The sequence below is a fragment of the Austrofundulus limnaeus genome, unplaced genomic scaffold (assembly GCF_001266775.1).
Source record: "Austrofundulus limnaeus strain Quisiro unplaced genomic scaffold, Austrofundulus_limnaeus-1.0 Scaffold0, whole genome shotgun sequence".
Lineage (NCBI taxonomy): Eukaryota > Metazoa > Chordata > Actinopteri > Cyprinodontiformes > Rivulidae > Austrofundulus > Austrofundulus limnaeus.
Genome location: NW_013952402.1, coordinates 4,091,411 through 4,111,115, shown reverse-complemented (window position 1 = coordinate 4,111,115; position 19,705 = coordinate 4,091,411). Strand labels below are relative to the sequence as shown.

Below are 19,705 nucleotides of genomic sequence, written 5' to 3'. Positions count from 1 at the left end.
CACACACACACACACACACACACACACACACACACACACACAGAGAGAGAGAGATACAGGGCAGTGGTATGGATTGAGGGCACAGTGTGGAATCTTGGCTAAGAAATGAGGAATCGCAGCCAGGAAAGTTTCCAAGGTGGCTCAGGAAGTGTGAGTCTGGGCTCCAGTGTGGTCCGAAGGGGCGTAGCAGCTCAGTGGAGACGAGACCAAAAGTGGGAGGGGGTGGTGTGTGTGTGTATGTATGTGTGTGTGTGTGTGTGTGTGTGGTCAAAGTGTGAGGCGAGCTTCACATTTCTTTTACAAGTGGCACAAATAAGGGCAAGTGTGATAGCGCTTTAGATCAAACACAAGAAGATGCACACAAAACGCAGAACAAGCACATGTTTTCTATCTGTAAGGCCATAGCTTACGCTGAAGAGTTAAAATAACACAAAGTCAGGAAGGAGAGAAAAGTGTCCAGCAGCTTTAGAAGCAACAAGACGTTTCCTTCATTACACACACAACTGTTTTTCTGTYGAACCCCTTGTGTCCCCTGTGAGGCCGCAGTGCGCTGTAACTCAGCAGTCCAGGCTTCCTCCCAATCGAATATAAATGCTAATCACTGTTCACACTCCATAAACATGGAGAGAAAAGGGCAATTCACTTCATATCTCTTTCTCATGAATTTAGATGGAGGTGAGAGGAGGAAAAAAAAGATAATTCTTCTCAATWGGGAAAACTTTTTAGTCGACAGCTTGAGGGCATGTGGCCTCTCTTTCWATCAACTTTTTTTTTCATTTTCTATTGTTCTGAAATTTTTTCCACAGATGCAAAAAACATACGCAGAAACTCATTTAGAACAATCAAAAATCAAAGGGGATAAATCAGATGTGTTGATTTTAGCCTAAAAGAGGAGATGACAGCAGACTGTCACAGTAAACCAGATTTTTTTTCTTTTCTTTCCTTTTCAGGGTTGACCAGGGGTCACGAGGATCAGAGGTCGACTTGATGTTAGACTTACTGCTGCTGCCCTAAAGTAACACACATACTACATGATATATATTGTTGGCTGATTTCCAAACTTTTCGAAGTCAGCATACATATTTAAGTGAGGTGTGGGCAGTTTGAAGAAAATCAGATGCTTTTACAGTGAGGGAAATATGTATGTATAAGTTCTCCTGCAAGAAGTACCGTATTTATTCATATATAATACGATCTCATGTATAATACGACCCCCCCACCACCTTTTTGAGCCTAAAAAGCATGAATAATTTAATCCTCAAACTACCTCCAATTTCATACAGACTTCAAGATTTTTCAGCCTTTGCAGTCTTTAGATCAAACACAAGAAGATGCACACAAAAAACAGAACAAGCATATGTTTTCTATCTGTAAGGCCATAGCTTACGCTGAAGAGTTAAAATAACACAAAGTCAGTAAAATGATCATTGGACTGTTTGTTTTATTTTAACAACATATGTACTAAAAGGTATTTTGACAACAAATATATATCAGCTGTAGCAGCGTCATATGAATTCTGGCATTTTACACATAGTCCACCAGGATGCACCAACACAAAAGTCAGAGACTTCACATGAGATTTGGGCCATCTTCTGGGGGGAAAAACCGATTACTTCCTACTCGCGAGCGCCCCCTCTGGTGGGGAAACATTTTTTCAAGGATTCAAACTTTTTCAGAACACCGGTAGACGGCCGCCATTACAGACGAGCATGTGTTTGTTGTTGTTCCAGCAGCAGCCGGTCACGGCTAATGTCATTAGTTTGCTATCATTACTAWGGTGCAGGAATACTTTTTATCCCTTTTTTTTCACATCACGTCGCCTGCCTGGATCTGTTACCATCTCTCTCTGAGGCACAAAGGAGTGTCACAAGTAAGCTCGCTTCAACTGCTTTTTACGACGCGGTCTCATTTCCGGACTCAGGCATTTTGTGAATGAAGCCGATATTTCAGTTAAAATACATAAGTAAAAATATTTATCCGAGTACAGTACTACCCCCCAACTTCGTGGATGATTTTATGGATTTAATTTTAAGTATTAAACTTGAATAAATACGATAGTTTCCTTCTTACTAGCTAGTGACAAGCTGGTGGCAAGAATGAACTTCATATGGCATGTGAAAGGTGGTGCAGAAAAGGAGGAGGGGGCAGTGAGAGGTGTAGGACAGAAGGGTGGGCAAATAGTGAGCCTTGAAAATAGTTTGGCTTTGCAGGGGAGGAAGGAATTATGTTCAGCTCGTGTTACATTTCAAACATGTTATGGTCCACACGGCTTCCTCTAACCAGTGTTTTTAAAACCTAAAGCATTACCAGCATACACTGTGTACACACAGACGTTTCATAGCTACTTTATAACCTGAAGTCACAAGTGCTTTGTAATTATACCGCTGAGGGAGTCAATGACTTCACCTGAATGTGTTAACTGTGCCGAGAGCATTTAGGAGCAGTGCCGGCGCGCACCTTCCATGTTGATGAGAGGGAATAGAAGGAGAATCAGTGAATGTGTGTGTATCTAAGGGACAATAAGTGCAAGTACAACAAGCGGGATACGGCGAAAAGAGAAGTCCATTACATCGCTTGCCGCAGTCACTTGCTAGCTTAATGTACTTCTGAGTGGGACTCTTAACGAAAGCGTCACCACTTCACTGGGCTTTTGCTAATCTGAGCAGCAAGTCAGTGTGCTGTAAACTGCAAGATTCCATACGAATCAGGTATGCATGATGAGATGAACATGCCCTACACATACAGTACAAAGAAAATGTCACACAAACACAAACACAGGAACTTACAGGACTCTGAGGTACTTCAGACCAGTGAAGTCAGTCTTGGTGATGCGTGTGAGGTTATTCCCATTCAGCTCCCTGCAAAAAGAGACACAGAGACAATTAATAATTTATCGTTTTTCTCCCACCAGACTTGTTTAGCCTCGTGACTAAAGAAACAAACAATAGCGTGAAGGAATCTGTTGACTTTTGAAACATGAAGCCCATTCTTCTTACATATAACCACACACTTCTAGTACACAGGTAACAAAGACACAGTGAGTTCAGCTTTTTTTTTGGAAAATACTACTGTTCTAGGGAGAATGTCAACACATGTCTTTGATTTTATGAAATGCAAATTTATGTGATATTAAATGCAGTATACACTGCTGGACAGAAACAGGAAGGTCACGGTAAATGGGACGTTCAGGCTCAGTTCTAACTCCTCTGTGAAATATTAAAAAGTCCTGTTAAAAATGGGGGCCACATTTAAGCTGCCTGTTTGCTTTTCTGTCCCAGTCCTCCTGCCACCAACATCCCCCTGCCCCTTTCTATCTGCCATGTCCTTCTACAATTGCTGGGGATTAGCGGGAGCCAGAGGAGGGGATTTAGGGAGGGCTGCAAGGCCAGAAAGTTAAGTGCAGTGGATGTAATGGGAGCAGACTCCCCGCTGAGAATTGGCCATCACTGAGAGAGAAAGGGAGACACAAAATAAAAGAAAAACAGATGTTTTTTTAATTGAGATTTGTTTTCAATAGCGAATAACAATTAGTACTTTAAAAGCACTGCATGTTTAACTCTTAGGGCAACAGCTTAATGTGGGATACGTGTAACAGGGACGTGTTTTGGTTTTGTTGCAGAAGAGCCTTAGTAGCAAATTGTATCTTTCTTACAGAATAAAAACAAAGCTACAGCACAACGAAAATCATATATATATTTTTTTCATTTTGATGCAGTTTGTAAGTATTATGTATCCACCCTTCTCTGAACTCCCAAACCATTTAACTCAAAAGCAAAAAAACTGGCTTGAAATGTACACTGAAGCACAGGTCTCTTTCCCTCAGTCCCTTTCTCGTCTAATGACCACTCAAGGGACTTTAGCACTATGCGCTACGAAAGAAAATGGTCATTACTGACAGATGATGTATGCATGTGCATACACGTGTGTGTGAGTGTGTGCGTGTATACACAGGTGCATCGACAGGCAGAGCAACACAGCCACGGGAAAATAAATAATAGACTGGGCTTCATTAGCCTGGGCTTCGGTACGTACATGTGGAGCTCATTACAGGTGCTTACGCAAATACACACACACACACACACACACACACACACACACATTTCTGGATTTCACTGTCTTATCTTCAGGGTGGTCATTCCTGATGTTACCCAGAGGACATTACAAAGGAGAAAGATAGAAGATGAGGAAGAGGAGAGAGGAGGAGGTAGTGTTTATGTGCAAAACTGACTCACAAGTAAACAACTGAAACATTGTTCTTCCTTTAGCAACCAGGCCTGTAGTTTTACAAGTGATCCAGAACTGACACACTGAAGCGGTTTTGCAATAAGAGCCGATCATTTTGTGTTTGTTTAAGTTGGGTGACTCGAGTTTTGTTCTGGGAAAGTGTGACTTTGACATTTGGATGAAACGGAACAGCCTTCATTAGGACAAATATGGATTTCTGTTTTCTGGCACTTTGCAGTAAAGTCTTTGTAGTCGCAAAGAAGACAAGATTGAAGATAAACATGACCTGTACAGAAGATYTGTTATTCTGGTTGATATAAAGTAAATAAAATTTTAATTTGGACTGAAATTTTCTTCTTTGATGTAAATGAACAGGAAATCAAACACACAAACAAAACCTGAATTAACTTTGTGCCAAAGTCTTGATTTAAAAAACTTAAATGATCATCATTAGCTCTGAAAGCTTAAAACATTAGATTTTACCCATGCAGCTCTTTGTGTTTATTTCATTTAAATAGGGTTAAAGTAGGCCAAAGTTATATACAATTTATCAAAGGACAAATGTGCTATTTATTAGCTTCAGCATCAGCCACTGCAGTATTTTTCCCCTAATCAAAGGGAACTAAGCAATGACTTTTGGCATAAAAGTAAAGGAATGCCAAACCATTTCATAGACAGATGTTTTGTGATGCTGACTCGGGACAGGTTTTTGCATTAAAGTATACTGGTTTTACTTTAAAATCTGAAAATTATTAGGTATCATCCTGAGTTCCTACAGCAAAGGATTTCCACCTCCAGCGACTTCAGTCAAATCCATTCCATCCTCTGGAAAAAAAAATCCCTTTCCTGACACACTTCCTGGGGAGATACTGGATTTATGACATCACTATCTAATCCCTCTTCATCTGCCATCCCAAGTTGATTGATGTTTGAGAATTTTTCCTGGTGCAACTTCCCCTCGGGTGGACACATGGCAGCTTTGCTACGCCACTCCTGATCTCTATAATTCAAAGGGGCTTGGAGCACTGCTACAACACTGAAAAACTCATTAGGTTTATTTCTGCCAGCTGCTGGAATCCCTGCGCAGAGCTCGCTTTGGACCTGTTTTGAATCTAGCAAAGCTACATGAAATGAAAGACTTAGACTAGAGGGAGCAAAAGCAAACACAGTAGTTCACTCAGGGCAAAACACAGATTACACTCAAGCAGATACAAACATTGACATGTAATCCTACTTTCTAAAAAGATGCTACTTAAAAAAAGACAAAACACTGGGCAAGGAAAATCAGGCTGAATGTGTATCTACAGCTTAAATCACTCAACAGTGTTGCAAACCAGCCTGTTGTACTTAAATCAACTAAACCCCAGCTTTAGGTTTATTCAGGGTCTTCTTTTCTCATTCATGTAAAGGGAACTACTTTTTTTATTGCATGCAATTTGTAATCTGAAGATGTAAGAAAGTATTTGATTTAAATTAAACAAACAACATAACATTTTAGATGTCCTGATRCATCTCAGTAATACAGGTATAAAAAATCAAAAAGAAAAAATAAGTACGTCCTCTGGATGGATTCTTCTTTAATGAAACATTTCGTCTCTCCTCCAAGAGATTTCTTCAGTCTGATGAGTTTCAGGTGAACTCAGCCTTATAAGCACTGCCTCCACATGGACAAACAGGTTAGTCACATGCAAAAGAGGGCCATCGTCTAACAATAGGCTTGATTAGCTCTATTTAGTCACACAGTCACAGTTAGGCCTTCGTGTCCAGTTGTCCTCCTCCTGCAACGCTGTTATTGCAAGTATGACTCAGCTCACTGTGAGCAAAAGGTGTGAATCAGGGCCCCAACGATAACCAACACAAAGAGGGAAAAAAAAGACAAAAACAAGGGGACATTGAACCCCGCTTGCACTCACTACAGACACATAACAAAACACCTAAGAACCACAGCATCCAAACCAATAAGTCAGGTGATGGGGCACATGACCCTCTATGAACAATAGAGCTAATCAAGCCTATTGTTAGGCGATGGCCCTCTTTTGCATATGACTAACCTGTTTGTCCACCATGTGGAGGCAGTGCTTATAAGGCTGAGTTCACCTGAAACTCATCAGACTGAAGAARTCTCTTGGATGAGAGACGACAAGTTTCACTAAAGAAGAACCCATCCAGAGGACCTACTTGTTTTTTTTCTTTTTGATAACATTCTAGAGGTGGCTTTGAAAATCCCTTAATTTTCTGTCTCCTGCACAAAACAGTTCTCTCAGACTAAACTCGACCAATGTATGTTTAAGCATGAATCTTGCCCCATTTTTGTATGAAATCAGCACCTGCATGAGCCGATGATATGTAAGAGTTTGCAAAGCGGTCATTCTGTATCGAGGCTGTGAGAACCACAAGACCATTTGTCCTGAACAGCTTTCGCCCAGCAGGAGCCAGCGAAACCAGCTGATTGAGGATCAGCGGCACGGTGCTGTCCAAACTCCTCTCTGTGAAAAACAATCTGACGATCAGGACCCCGAGGCTGTACAGCCTAAAACATGAATGCTCATTAACCACAGTTACAGACTTAAGATGCTGTTCGAGCAGACGAGTGAGCACGCTCCCTGATGAATGAACAGGTTGAGGAGCCACAAACAGGCAAAACAATTCCCGCAGATTGGACAGCATATGGAGGTGACAGCCATGAAACACGCAGGCGGTGAGAAAAAGAGGGAGACGATAGAGTCACTGAGAGACAGAGCGAAGACGCGGAGCATCCCTGACAGTGTTCGCCGTCTGAACGTGATGGTGTGAAGCAGTGTGGTGGAGTGTTGCGAGTAACCAGGGAGCTGCGAGGAGCTGACGGATCATCTGGGAAATGTCAGTGGAGAGAGATAAAGCCTCTATACGGCCAGTGCTGGTGGAGAACRAGGAGAAAAAGGCAGGGAATTAGTCAGCCTAATTTAAGCCATTCCATTTTTTATTAAAAAGAGAAAAAAGACGAAGTAAGAAAAAGAAAATGCCACAGCGACCAAAATAACACACTTCTAAAGCCCTGCTGGAACACTTCTATCCACACTAAGAGGTCAGATTTCTGCTTAACTCGAAGAAAAAAAATCAATCTCCATTAAGATGTGGCTTTTAAACATGCTTTTAAAGCCTTCAACTGTACATTTTAATAGTGTGTGCTTAAGAAATCATCCAATACTCTTTTGTGTGTGCGCAGTGTGCGCAGTGTGCACAGTATGCGACGGCTGTCTGAGAACCTATACTCAGCTCCTGGGCTCCTCGTGGGCTATTTACAGTTTTCATTCTGCTCAGTCAGGCCTCAGGAGCAAGATTTCTCATAGGAAAGTTAAACATAAAGTAGATCTCACACAGGCATTGCCCACAGAAACATTAACACTGCTCCTTTTCAGAGCATTGACCAGTGTGGGGTCTGCTCCGTCCCATGAAGCCCATCTTCTTAAATAAACAGCTACAGGTAAAAGAAAATAGGCCTAAATATGATCTAACTTTTCATGATGTTACAGTTGGCAACAAGAACCCAGAAAGACAGCAATATGGAGAAATAATTTAGAACAAATAAGAGAGTAAACCCTGCCAAACTGATCGAACATAGACTACATATACCACTCCTTTAGGTTAAAGGGAATCAATTTAACATCTGTTTCAATGTGTGTTACAGCTACAGGGTGGGACAAAAACCACACACATATGGGAGTGTAGAAAGCCAGTGACTGTAGGGTCTTTCATGGTTTATGGTGTATCTGTAGTTTGTTCAGCAACAGACTTTAAGGTTCTGTTGTGGCTTTTGTGAAAGCAATAGGCTGTATGATCGCACATGGTGGCTACAACCCCTAGCAAAACGCATGGAATCCCCTTTCTTCACATGATTCAATTGTTTAATTTTGTACAAAGAATAAATCAAAGGAACGCTGCAAAACTATATTACATTTGGAATTCCAACCTTCTGGCATTAGCAGGGTACCTACAGTTTAAGCAAAGTTAAATTTAAGACCCTTTAAGACTTCTTAATGCCAAGTGAAATTAAATTTAAGACCAATTTCGTAATAAACACAAATGACAAAACAATAAAAACTGGCAGAAACTTATGAATCAAAGTAGTTTTGGTTGAAGTATTCAAATATTCCTAATAGACCAACTGTTTTTATCCATATCGAACTGCTTTTTCATCAACTATAGCAGAAACATTCTAAGCAGTCAGTTTTAAACTTTTCATAACTTAATTCCTGAAAATCCTCTAACAAGCCAAAATTTGGAGTTTTAGGACCCACTTAACTCCAGTTTGCTGTAGATGAAACCTTAAAGTGCCTGTGACGTCAATTTTTGTAAGAAAAGTGAATGCATTTTGGAAAGATAACATTATTAACATATTACAAAAAGAATTTCTCATTGCTCAGATGGACACTTGTTGAGATATTTGCATGTGAAATAACAGGAAGTGATGTCAAAGGGGAATGTCTGCATGTGAAAATAAAAAATAAATGTTACCAATTATTTTAATATTTGAGGTGAATTACAAACATCCTACTTACAATGAGTTAAATTAAGGCCTTATTTTTGGATTGATGAATTCAATGACTTTTAAGACTTTTTAAGGATCTGCAGGAACCCTGATTAGGAATCACTGAAAAAAGAAAGAAATATAATTGTTGCAGCTTTTGTAGATCAATGGAAAAATTAGGGGACCACTCAATTCTGAGGGGAAAAAAACAGAATCATTGTAATTTACGGTTCTGAAACAAACACCTGCATCAAATATAATTTGCTAATTAGTCTTCAAGGTGTGAGCACACTTTTTTTTTTTTTACTGGGGAACTGTTTGCACAAAGCAGATTGACATGAATAATGGCTCCTTCATGAGAGATGTCAGTTGAAACGAGGGAGGAGAGATTATGAAACGTCTTCAACAAGGTAAATTATCACAGAATGTTGCAAAAGATGGTGGTTGTTCCCAGCTGTGTCTAAAAGCTGGACCAAACAAAATTGGATGGTTGTAAAAGGGAAGCACAGTAAACCAAGGAAGACATCAAGAATTCAAGAAAGAAAACTAAAAGCAATATATATTGGGGGAAAAAAGCACAAACCAAATTAAAAACAAGTGGGTAGAAATTTGAGTCGATGTCTGCCAAACTGTCAGAAATCAYCAAAAAGGAAATGAGATACAGAAGTCAAATGAAATCAGTCATTAACACCAAAACAGGAAAACACAATTCAATATTGGGACAACTGTGGACTAAAGGAACAGGAAATATTTTTCATTTTTTAAATTTATTAAGACTTTGACTAATTATCTATATAGCAGTTATAATTCACACTGACAAGGTAAGTTAAAAAAAAACACGTCTGAAGCACATCTGGAATGCTGCCAACTTGAACTTGTCTCATGCAAAAGTGTCTGACAAGTGTGAAATGTGGATTACGACGGCCTATCTACGGTGTCAGCCGAGTGTTCACTGATGTGCATTTTAACACACATCCATCACCCGTTCTCTTCACCCTCCGGCCTCAAGCTGGCGAGTCAGTTGAGTTGAAAGCAAAGCTGGCCTTCTGATAGATGAAAGGTGGACTCTTCAAATTTGATTTTTATAGTCTGCTGAAATATAGTTTCTCTAAGGCAAAGAAAAGCAATCACACATGTGCTCACATATGAACATGCATCATGCATATCACTGTACATCATACGACATGCCAGTCAAGCATGATAAAAAAAAAAGTACACATGCTGGTTTTGGAGTGTTCTTTTGGCAACACTCATCCTATGGATCGGGTCGTTCCTTTCGTCTCTTGGGCGCAGTTAAACTCATCCATTGAAAAGCTGTACTCATCTGGAAAACAGACCAGTGAGTCTGTGGTGTGTGTAGACACACACCAGCTGGCTTTGATGCTTAGTGCTCGCCCATCACTCTGCTTAGACAAGAAGCACCCCAACTGTACATGTGTGTTAAGTGTAAAATAGTGACAAAGTGCTGAGGTCACATGAAAAACAAAACAAAACAAATAATGTCAGAGCCCTTTAGAGAAATGCAGGGTCTAAAAAGGCCACCTAAATACTCTGATAGGCAAAAGAAAAGTCAAAGCTCACAAAATAGTAAACTATAGCTAAAACTCTACAGCTGCATGGCAAAGCCAGTAAATTGAGTCCAAAGCCTGTAATTTCACAATGATTCACTGTGCGTAAACATTCTCTGAACAATCGTCATTCCAGGCATGCCTAATACTCACAGGATTATCAGAAATGAGGATGGATGAATGAGGCTGCAAAAATGACCTGAATAAAATCCATTCTGGCTCAGGGCAAGACCCGTCTTGCCCCCCCCCCCCCCCCCCCACCCCAGAATAAATAACTTAATCCTTTTTATTCATGTACAAGCTTTGCAAGTGAGTTACACCACTTTTCACCCCTCTGTTTAGAAATCCTTTCATCAGTGATTACCGCCTCAGTTGCCGAGCGAGCCTCGACTTTTTGAATCCTCTCATCCGGCTCCACCCTCACCTCGTTTCTTTTCCCCCAGCTTTTCTTTCTTTTTTTTAAATCCACTTTCTGAAGCTGGCAGGTAGTGGGGCAGGCTGTGCTCAGCCATGTCAGGGTAAATTATGGATCAGGTGCTGTCAGTTGTAGCTGCTATGTGCTGGTGCCAGCAACGCTGCGGGCAAGGCCTGGCACGAGCACACACACCTCCCACCTTCAGCCCCGATAGCTATCAAAGCAACCAAGACCCTCATCTTCAACCAATACCAGCTCCCATGTGTTGCCATCTAACATTACTTATTCTCTGCACGCAGGCACATATGGAGACATATGCTCAAGTTTATGAATAAACAAAAGTGAGTAGATGCATGTGGTGAGCAGCCTTCATTTCTTCTGTGTTGGAAGAGCTCCAACATGCCCTTAGATCTCAATACAAGGCATTTTCTGGCCCAACATTGGTTCTTTACTTTTACTTTTATAAACAAGTATTTAAAGAGGCGGTAGTGTGCAAAATTGACTTTTTTTGAGCAAAAACATACCCAGAGTGCTTGAGAAATTCTTGAATCTCCATGTGGAGCTGCCTAGTCACGTGATGGTACAAAGCACCGCCTATTTACCCAAAGCTCCTCCCTGGAGCTCCGAGATCTCGCCAAACAGAGCGCTCTTCCCCCGAAGCATTGTTATGAAGGTGTGCTGAAGTGGGGGTGTCAGAAACGGTAGGAGGTTCTTAAAAAGATGATGCAGACTCAAATTTATATTATTATTATTATAAGATAAATTTTATTTTATTTTTGATRTATGCAGCTTTGCCATAATAACTAAAGGTAACATAGTTACTTGATTTTGGTTTAGAAAATATACATAATACCACCTTTAACATTTAGTRAGATACACAGGGCCTCCTTATTTACAGATCAACTAATTTACAAATATAATGATTTCATCTAAAAAAAAAAATACTAACTGTTAAAAAGACAAAACAAAACTACAGAAACTGCTTGGAGTTTCGTGAAAACCTGGCCAACCAAAAAAAGTCTATGAGCATTGCCAATTTCATTCCAATGATTCTGATTTAAATATGAGCCACTGGTTAGTTTGATGTTTGTACAAGTAAAAATGTCATGGATTTTGAACAAAACTAAAAAGAACCAAGAAAAAAGAAGGCTTGATCTGGACATAAAATTGATGCAGAAGGGACAAAGGGTTCAGTAGCCCATATGCAGCAGGCTGTGATTTTAACACGTGGAGCCCACATTCTCATTACAGGCTTCGGTCTGAGGAGTGCAGGGGTCAAACCTGATCTAAACCCACACTGACAAGTGCAAATGGGATTCTGCTGTTTGTCTCAGTTCCCTCTAAGCAGAGCGCACCCAACAAACAACCCACCCCCCAAAATCCCTTTWAAAAAAACCCACAAACATTAAAAAATAACGGTCCAATAAACAGGCATGCACTAATTTTTCTGCATTTGCAGACTTTGACAAGTTCAGGCATCAAGTAAGTTTAGTAATGTAGTCACATTTCTATGCAAAAAAAAATGTTCTGTTAATATTTCAGATTAAACCCAAAAGCCAATAAGCCCTGGAGCAATTCTAAACAGTCATTAGTCATCTTTGACCCATATGACGCTTGCACAAATTTGCTCACTTGATCACACACTTTTTTCAAACACACACATAAATCAAGATATGCACATGGGAGCATCATGTGGGGCCAACCGGCCTGTGTGGATTTGCACAATCACCTTGATGAATCACCCTGCAAACCAGCTCGTAGAGAAGAACCRTTTCTATTGTAAAACACAACTTCCTGGCAGAGACCGTTTGTTTTTTTTCTTGACCCAAACACACACGTCAAAAGAAGAAAGGCAATGACCCAGGAATAAATTACACATGACCGTTATGCACAGTGTGTTTAAAATGCAATGTCCTGAGTGGGCCAGACATGCCTCAAAAGGCCCAGAGATGCCACAATGATAAAATTGTCAGCTCAACATGACCTACAATCCCTCAAGCAACTTTTGACATAAAAATGCTCTTGAGTGGAGTGGCAGGGGAYATTTCCAGTGTGAATGGGCATTTGTGGGAAAGGAAACCATAAAATGACCATGTTTCCTCTCCGATTCACTATTAAAGCAGCATGTGCATTTTTGCAATCTGCAGGGGAAAAAAAGATGTTCTTGGAAATTAAAAAAGGAAAGTATGATATGCGCAGCTAGCTCCCACTATGCCTCCAACACGGGCTTTCTCTGTTCCGTTCCCACCACATGTTTTATTCACGACTGATATTCTAAAAGCTGAAATAGAACAATCTTTTCTTTCCCCCTACCTCGCACTCCTTCTGATTTCCTGATGAATATTTCAGAGGAATGTCAGAAAAGACAGAGAAACTCCACTCTGCAGAAAAGCATCCGCCTCACCTCTCTCCCATCCTCCTACTGCTTTTACAGGACGTGATCCCGTGTACAAGACTCACTTAAGCAGCAGATTTGCTTAATTTTCTACATGATTTAACAATTTGTGAAAGTGAGCGTTCGGAGGCATGACGTGGGAGAGATAGGGCAGTCGTTGGCTCAGGAGAAGAGAAAAGTGAAAAGATGTAACGAGAGATGAAGACAGCGCACATTAGACAGGACTTGAGTGATGGAGACATCCTTGTAGATCAAAGAATTTAAACACAAATCAGAAGGGTTTTTTTATTAAAATGTACTTTTTAAGCTTCACATTTAAGCTTTTAAAGGTAGTGCAAACATGAGATGAAATGTTTTGTTCAGAAGAAGAAGAAGAAAGCCCAAAAACAAGACTTGTGAACACATKTGAAAGCATCTGCTCTTTCCTGTCACTTGTGCCTATTTATACCTGACTGGAGTTAGTGAGTGACTGGCTGCCTGATTGACATATACACTCACACACAGCTTCACACACAGGGCTATTGTYCAGTTTTGCTATAAAGAAAGTCATGTGTGCTACAATAATACAGCCAGAGGGAAAACAATGAAAAAGAGTCTTAGTAGTGGTAGTTTCTCTATTACACACACAAAGATGCAAAAAAAAGTAAGTGGCACTCACAGTCTTTCAGTATTGCGGGGAATATTCCTTGGCATGGATTTGAGACCCAGTCCATGGCAGTCTACTGTGGTGCCGCTGCAGGTACACAAGGCTGGGCAGGCACTGGCTTTGCCTACAACAAGGGCAGAGAGCATCACCACCCACATCCACTGTCYGGCCAGTTTGCCCATTCCTGGCTCAAAGCAGCTGTCTTTCATGGCCATGTTCACCACCACAGCAACCTTTCCTCCTCTGCTTCTGCTTCCCAAAGTCCTGCAACACCACACAAGTCTAATTCTACTTGGGGAATATAATGAGGAAAAAAATATGAAAAATGTGAAGCCACAACAATCCCTTTTTTGTTGTTGTTCTTCAAGAATTTTCTTTGATATCCACTGGTTTGCTGATGTAGGAAAATAAAAAACAGCTTTTTTTTTCTTGTGCTCTCCTTCCAAACTCCTCTCCTGTCTTGTCTTTGTGGAGTTGGTGCGCTCTGCTCTGCACACGTCTGTCCTCCTCTCACTTTCTCCTCTGCTCTCCTAAAGAGAGAGGGAACAGAGCAAAAAAAAAAGAAAGCCAGTCTTTCTCTCTCTCTCTCCTTTACACACACACACACTAGTCATCCATCACAAGGATCTACAAATAGCAGAGCCCCCGACTCCACCCCTACCCCTCCTCTCCTTCCTCACACACCCCCAACATGCACACACACACAACCCTGCCTGAACTCACTCTCATTCCTGAGATCCTCCTTCCATTCCCCCGACTCTCCTTACAATACAAATCTACTCCAGATATCACTCCTTTTATTTATTTTTTCTCCCCCCCTCTCTAAAACCCACTCATTCTTTATTCTCAGGTTTGCCTCTTGGCGACCCCCCGCCCTCCCTCTATACAGAGAGAGTCCTAACCTGTGTGACACTGCAAAGCTTCTGCCCGGAGGGAGAAGCTGCAGGGAGACGGGGCTGCGTTTGTGTCTACAAGAGAGAGAACCTGCAGGAGACAAGGCATAGCAGCAATTCAATCCAAGGGAGGTGAAAYGATGCTAATGAATAAACACCCAAGTTTTTTTTTGTTGTTTTTTTTTATGTGATTATCAAGTGTACACACACACAGAGAAGCTGCTGCAGGGAAACAAGAAGAAAACAGACAAAACGTTACGTTTTCCTGCAGAATCTGAAGTCATGGAAGCAGAGCTCAAAGCATATGCTCTTATCTTTCTTACTGCCAGGATGCATTCCCAAAAGTGGACTCAAAAGCCTATAAACAGGACTCTGCTGAGGAGAAAAGTACAAAATAAGCAGCATAATCAGGATGTGATGTACTGCAAATCACTTATTATAAATGTCTTGATGCATCTCAGTAATCCAGGTAGAAAAAAAAATCAAAAAGAAAAAATAAGTAGGTTCTCTGGATGGGTTCTTCTTTAGTGAAACGTTTCATCTCTCCTCCAAGAAACTTCTTCATTCTGATGAGTTTCAGGTGAACTCAGCCTTATAAGCACTGCCTCCACATGGATGAATGGGTTAGTCCCCAATGATACCCAACACAAAGAGGGAAAGAGGGCCAAAAACAAGGGGACATCGAGCCCTGCTTGCATTCACTACATACACATAACACGACATGGGTCAGGTGATGGGGCACATGACCCTTTATGAACAATAGAGCTAATCAAGCCTATTGTTAGGCTATGGCCCTCTTTTGCATGTGACTAACCTGTTTGTCCAGGTGGAGGCAGTGCTTATAAGACTGAGTTCACCTGAAACTCATCAGACTGAAGAAGACTCTTAGAGGAGAGACGAAACGTTTCACTAAAGAAGAACCCATCCAGAGGACCTACTTGTTTTTTTGTCTTTTTGACTTATTATAAATACCTTTTTGAAGAGGTTGACCTTTAGAGGAATGATGTAACCCAACAGCTTTCTGGCAGCCTTTTCAAATTTGTATTTTAAGAAAATGCAAAACTGAATACCTTTTTTAGTAAAAACGGCATTCCATTTTTACTAAAAAGCTATTTTGTTTTGTTGCAATAAATAAAGCACATAATGTGAAAATTTAGGGGAGAGAAAAATAAAGCTTTTAACTGGACTGGAAGAGATTTTAATTTGAATGCAAAGTATCACCCCACAATGGAATGACAATCACGAGAACCACTGAAGCGCTTTAATGGCATTTAGCACGTAATTCTAAATAATCAAAACTGGCTGTTTATGGAGCACATCGGCACAAAGAGTTACATTCGTCGTAACCGGCTTATTAGGAAACAATCAATAACAAAAGGAGCAGGAAAAATGCAAGCAGAAATATAAATCTGATGAGCTCGGTTGACCAAGTTTGACCAGGAGCATGCAGGTGAACAAACACACAAACCAATAAAAAATATCTGTTCCAGTAAAAACGTCAGCGTAGTGTAAATCTTCCCTCTATGAATGGCTTAATTAAAGAGGAGACAGTGGTATTTAGTGGTAATGGGGGGTAGTAACATCCCTCTGCTCTCCCAGAGACAGGAATGCACACAAATACACAGCAAGAATTCGTCCTACAGCAGTGAGGTGGGGAGGTGAAGAGGGGACAGGGCAGCAATTACAATCGTCTGGCGGAAGAGAGTTTGTAAAACATGAAATCTCAAAACAGGAGACTCCAGTGGTAAATGGTAAATGGACTGTACTTATATAGCACTTTTCTATCCATCCAGGACACTCAGTGCTTTACACTATAATCTGTGTCTTCATTTACCCATTCACACAGCACTCTATTAGGTCTCTACAAAGCTAACATGTACAATCACTGTGGAGACTAATCAGTGCCAATAACATTCATACACTGATGGGACGCACATCAGAGGCAGTAGGGGTGAAGTATGAGGAAATGAAGAGCTACAACTGAGTTAGGTGAAAACTTTCCCTAAAGCTATCAAAGTCAAGCAAACCCAACAGCTCCAACTCGAGGTTTCTTTTTTAACATATGGCTTTTTGGTATTTTATAACACGAACAGACTTGGAAAACCTCAAGCGTTTTACTGCAGAAAAGCTAAATCCCACTAATTCACAATCCCACAAACACTCACAGCTGAAGTGACGTTTGTTTCAGCGTGACCCTCTCATTTGGCAGATATAATTTTGCATAGGGCACACTAAATATAACATGTTTGGAGTTCAGATGTGCAACTTGTGCTATTGTTAAAGCCGTCAGTTGTTAGAGACCTTGTGGGGGAAAAAAAAGAACCATTCCCACAGATGTTTAAAACATGCACTTACAATACCAAGCATGACACCACAACGACAGAGACATTCCTGTTGCAGCAGAAAGCATGTTTAGTCTTATCTGCTCACCGACTCTTTACAATTACAATAAATATTTAGGAGCTGCAAACTACTGTCTTTTTTTCTGTTTTATTTATTTTTGTCCCCAGTATTTGATTTACAGAGTATTTGTTGCATTTAGTATATTTTTTATTTTTAAAGGTTTTACCATAACTATCAAAGAGTTTTAAACAGCTGCCTGCTATCTGGTTACAGGATGCTGTGACCCTCTGTTAAACATGGAGGACATTAAAGTAAATCAGAAACATATAATAGCATTTTAAAAAGCTTTTTTTTATTCAGAGAATTTGACAACTTCATGTTTCGCTCACAAACTATTTTCAACTGAAGAGCATCACCTTGTGGCTCTAAATAAAATTGCAAGACAAAACTTTAGATGGCAAAAGAAAAAAGGTTTGTACAAAAAAGATCAAATGCAAAGCACATTTTTTTACATTGTCTAAAAAAAAAGACAATTTAAGAATATAACTGTTTGCATTTTACTTACTTTACTTATCTTCTGTTTATGTCAGTAGATTATGCAGCATGTGTCACATTTAAGTAAACTGCAACGGGTTTGCAAAGTATTATGTCAACGTCATCCTAAACGTCATAGTGGTTAAAATTCTCCCAGTTAACATCTGGATTTACGGAACCAGAGGGGGAAAAAGGCAAACAGCTGATTTAGCTTGAATTCAATCAAACAATAACAGAATACAAGAAATAAAGTGTTGTAAACTTCCAAAAACTCTAGCTGAATAAAAAGATAAAGCTATGTTCACATTTGCATAAGACTAAAAACTGGCCTAAAAAAAAACAACAAAAACGTTTAAAAAATAAATAAAAATACAAATGACAGTAGTTTCAAGAACAAAAAAGTAAACTGCTCATATTATACAAGCTAATCCTGGTATCTTCTGTAAAACTTACATACCAAACCAATTAAAATTCTGAAACTTACTTGGGGGTGAGACCCTAGCCTATGTATATACACTTCAGGTTGGGACCATAACTTATAGGAGGTTCACTTTAAGGCACATTTTTGGATTTTACGCTTAGGTCTCACTATAAGTTAAAAAAATTAAATGACGGGGGGAAATTCATACTCTGCACATCACAGTTTTTCATTAAACCATACAGGTAATTAATAAAAAAAACTATTAGCCTAACTAAATAACTTTGCTTCAGTAGTAAATCTAAAATTTTCCCAAATTCACAGGTTTTTAAAGGCTATTTGTAACAGTTATTAATGAGAACTGTAGAAACTGAGTAAAAAAAACCTCACAACTGACCCAAAAATACAGAATACACCAAACTGCTGGCGTGTTCATATTAGCTTTGTAACTTGCATTGACATCCTTTAGATTTATACAGATTTAAATGGAGCTTCTAATCCAAACTGTACAACTCATACAATGGTTTGTTTTTATCCACAGTCCCCAAATATACTTTTTTCATCTATAGATAAGGAAAAACTTGATTTCCAGGTTTTGAGAAGCACCATGTTTGGAAGGCAATCAGTCCTAGAAGAGAGTGAAAAAAAGTGGAAGTGATGCAGAAAAAATATGCAGACATAAGYACAGGCAAAGAAAGTAAATAAAAATGAAACGATCATCTTTGTATTGTCACTTTAATCAAATAATCCAAGTGTTTTTTTTATAAGAGCACTATTGAAATACTGCACCTGCTGCGTTCACAAAACAAAAGCAATGATTTGATATATTCTTTTTACAACAAAAGCAGGTTATTATTTAGTTATTTGTTCTAAAAAAACATTAATTTTGAGGTGAGACAATGCAATACTCACAGCTTTACTCTGGGTGATTTCTTTCTGTGGAAATGTTTGGCATCCTGGAGCTTTCCTCTGTTACATATATGAAAAAAGATGATTACTAGTTTAGAAAATCGAACAGTGAAAATAAAATAAAATAAAATAAAATAAACAAGGTGAGGTAAAAGTTGCATAAAGACTGCTTACACGCACTTTACATGTTATTGTTTTACTTGAGAAAATTTGCTTTAAAACAAACAATACCAAAATATATTTTAGTTTACTGGCTGCTTTTGAGTAAAAATAAATATTTTGTCAAAAGTGGATTCTTCATTTCATGAACAAACCTTGATAATTCCACCCAAAGAGCGAGAGCGGAAATGTCTCCTGACAAACGGCGCTGGCGAAGGGGTCAGCTCAGGCCGCTTTTCAAACTAAAAAAGTTACAATTCGTCATGTACCAACTCTGAGAGTAAGTTGTATGCATTTTAATTTTCATCCTCATGTTGATCTYAGTAAAGTTACCTGTCTGATGAGTTTCTTCTTCTTGGCAGACTGTGGCATTTTGTTGACCTGCTGGTACAGTTCCTTGAGGGCAGATTCAGTATAAGTCTGAGTCTCACCTTCAATTGTTCTTATTGAGGGAGAAGTTGAGGCAGATGTTATCACAGCCACAGAGCCATCTTTGGTCCCAGAACAGAGGCTTAAATCATCCTAGAAAAGTCAGAACGTGTGACAAGGCACTAAGTTTTTATTTCATAGCTTTTGAAATGAAAAAGTGAGGTGTGGTGCAAAATTAAATCCACAATTAGTTGTAAAGTTAGACTTTATTTGATAAACATTTATTTAAATGTAAAATAAAGACTGTAAAAATACTGTAGGATGT

At 39.6% G+C, this 19,705-nt stretch overlaps 2 protein-coding genes across 4 annotated transcripts in view; both read right to left on the bottom strand.

Annotated features, from left to right (window-relative positions):
* slit1a (slit homolog 1a (Drosophila)) overlaps positions 1-14,363 on the bottom strand; it is a 92,763-nt gene extending 78,400 nt beyond the window's left edge. Inside the window, exons 1-2 of one of the 2 annotated variants that reach the window (XM_014022040.1) lie at positions 13,768-14,363; positions 2,787-2,858 (exon numbers count right to left, since the gene is read on the bottom strand). In XM_014022040.1, coding sequence (XP_013877494.1) covers positions 2,787-2,858; positions 13,768-13,970 — 275 coding nt within the window. In that variant the 5' untranslated portion in view covers positions 13,971-14,363. The remainder of the gene's footprint in view (positions 1-2,786; positions 2,859-13,767) is intronic. The other variant, XM_014021966.1, reaches the window with a different exon arrangement.
* Positions 14,364-17,758: 3,395 nt separating this feature from the next.
* The window catches only part of arhgap19 (Rho GTPase activating protein 19), a 6,917-nt gene continuing 4,970 nt past the window's right edge, over positions 17,759-19,705 (bottom strand). For both annotated transcript variants that reach the window (XM_014021850.1, XM_014021779.1), the window contains 4 exons: positions 19,345-19,533; positions 19,167-19,253; positions 18,856-18,912; positions 17,759-18,571 (listed from right to left, as the gene is read on the bottom strand). In XM_014021850.1, the coding sequence (XP_013877304.1) occupies positions 18,566-18,571; positions 18,856-18,912; positions 19,167-19,253; positions 19,345-19,533 (339 nt within the window). In that variant the 3' untranslated portion in view covers positions 17,759-18,565. The remainder of the gene's footprint in view (positions 18,572-18,855; positions 18,913-19,166; positions 19,254-19,344; positions 19,534-19,705) is intronic.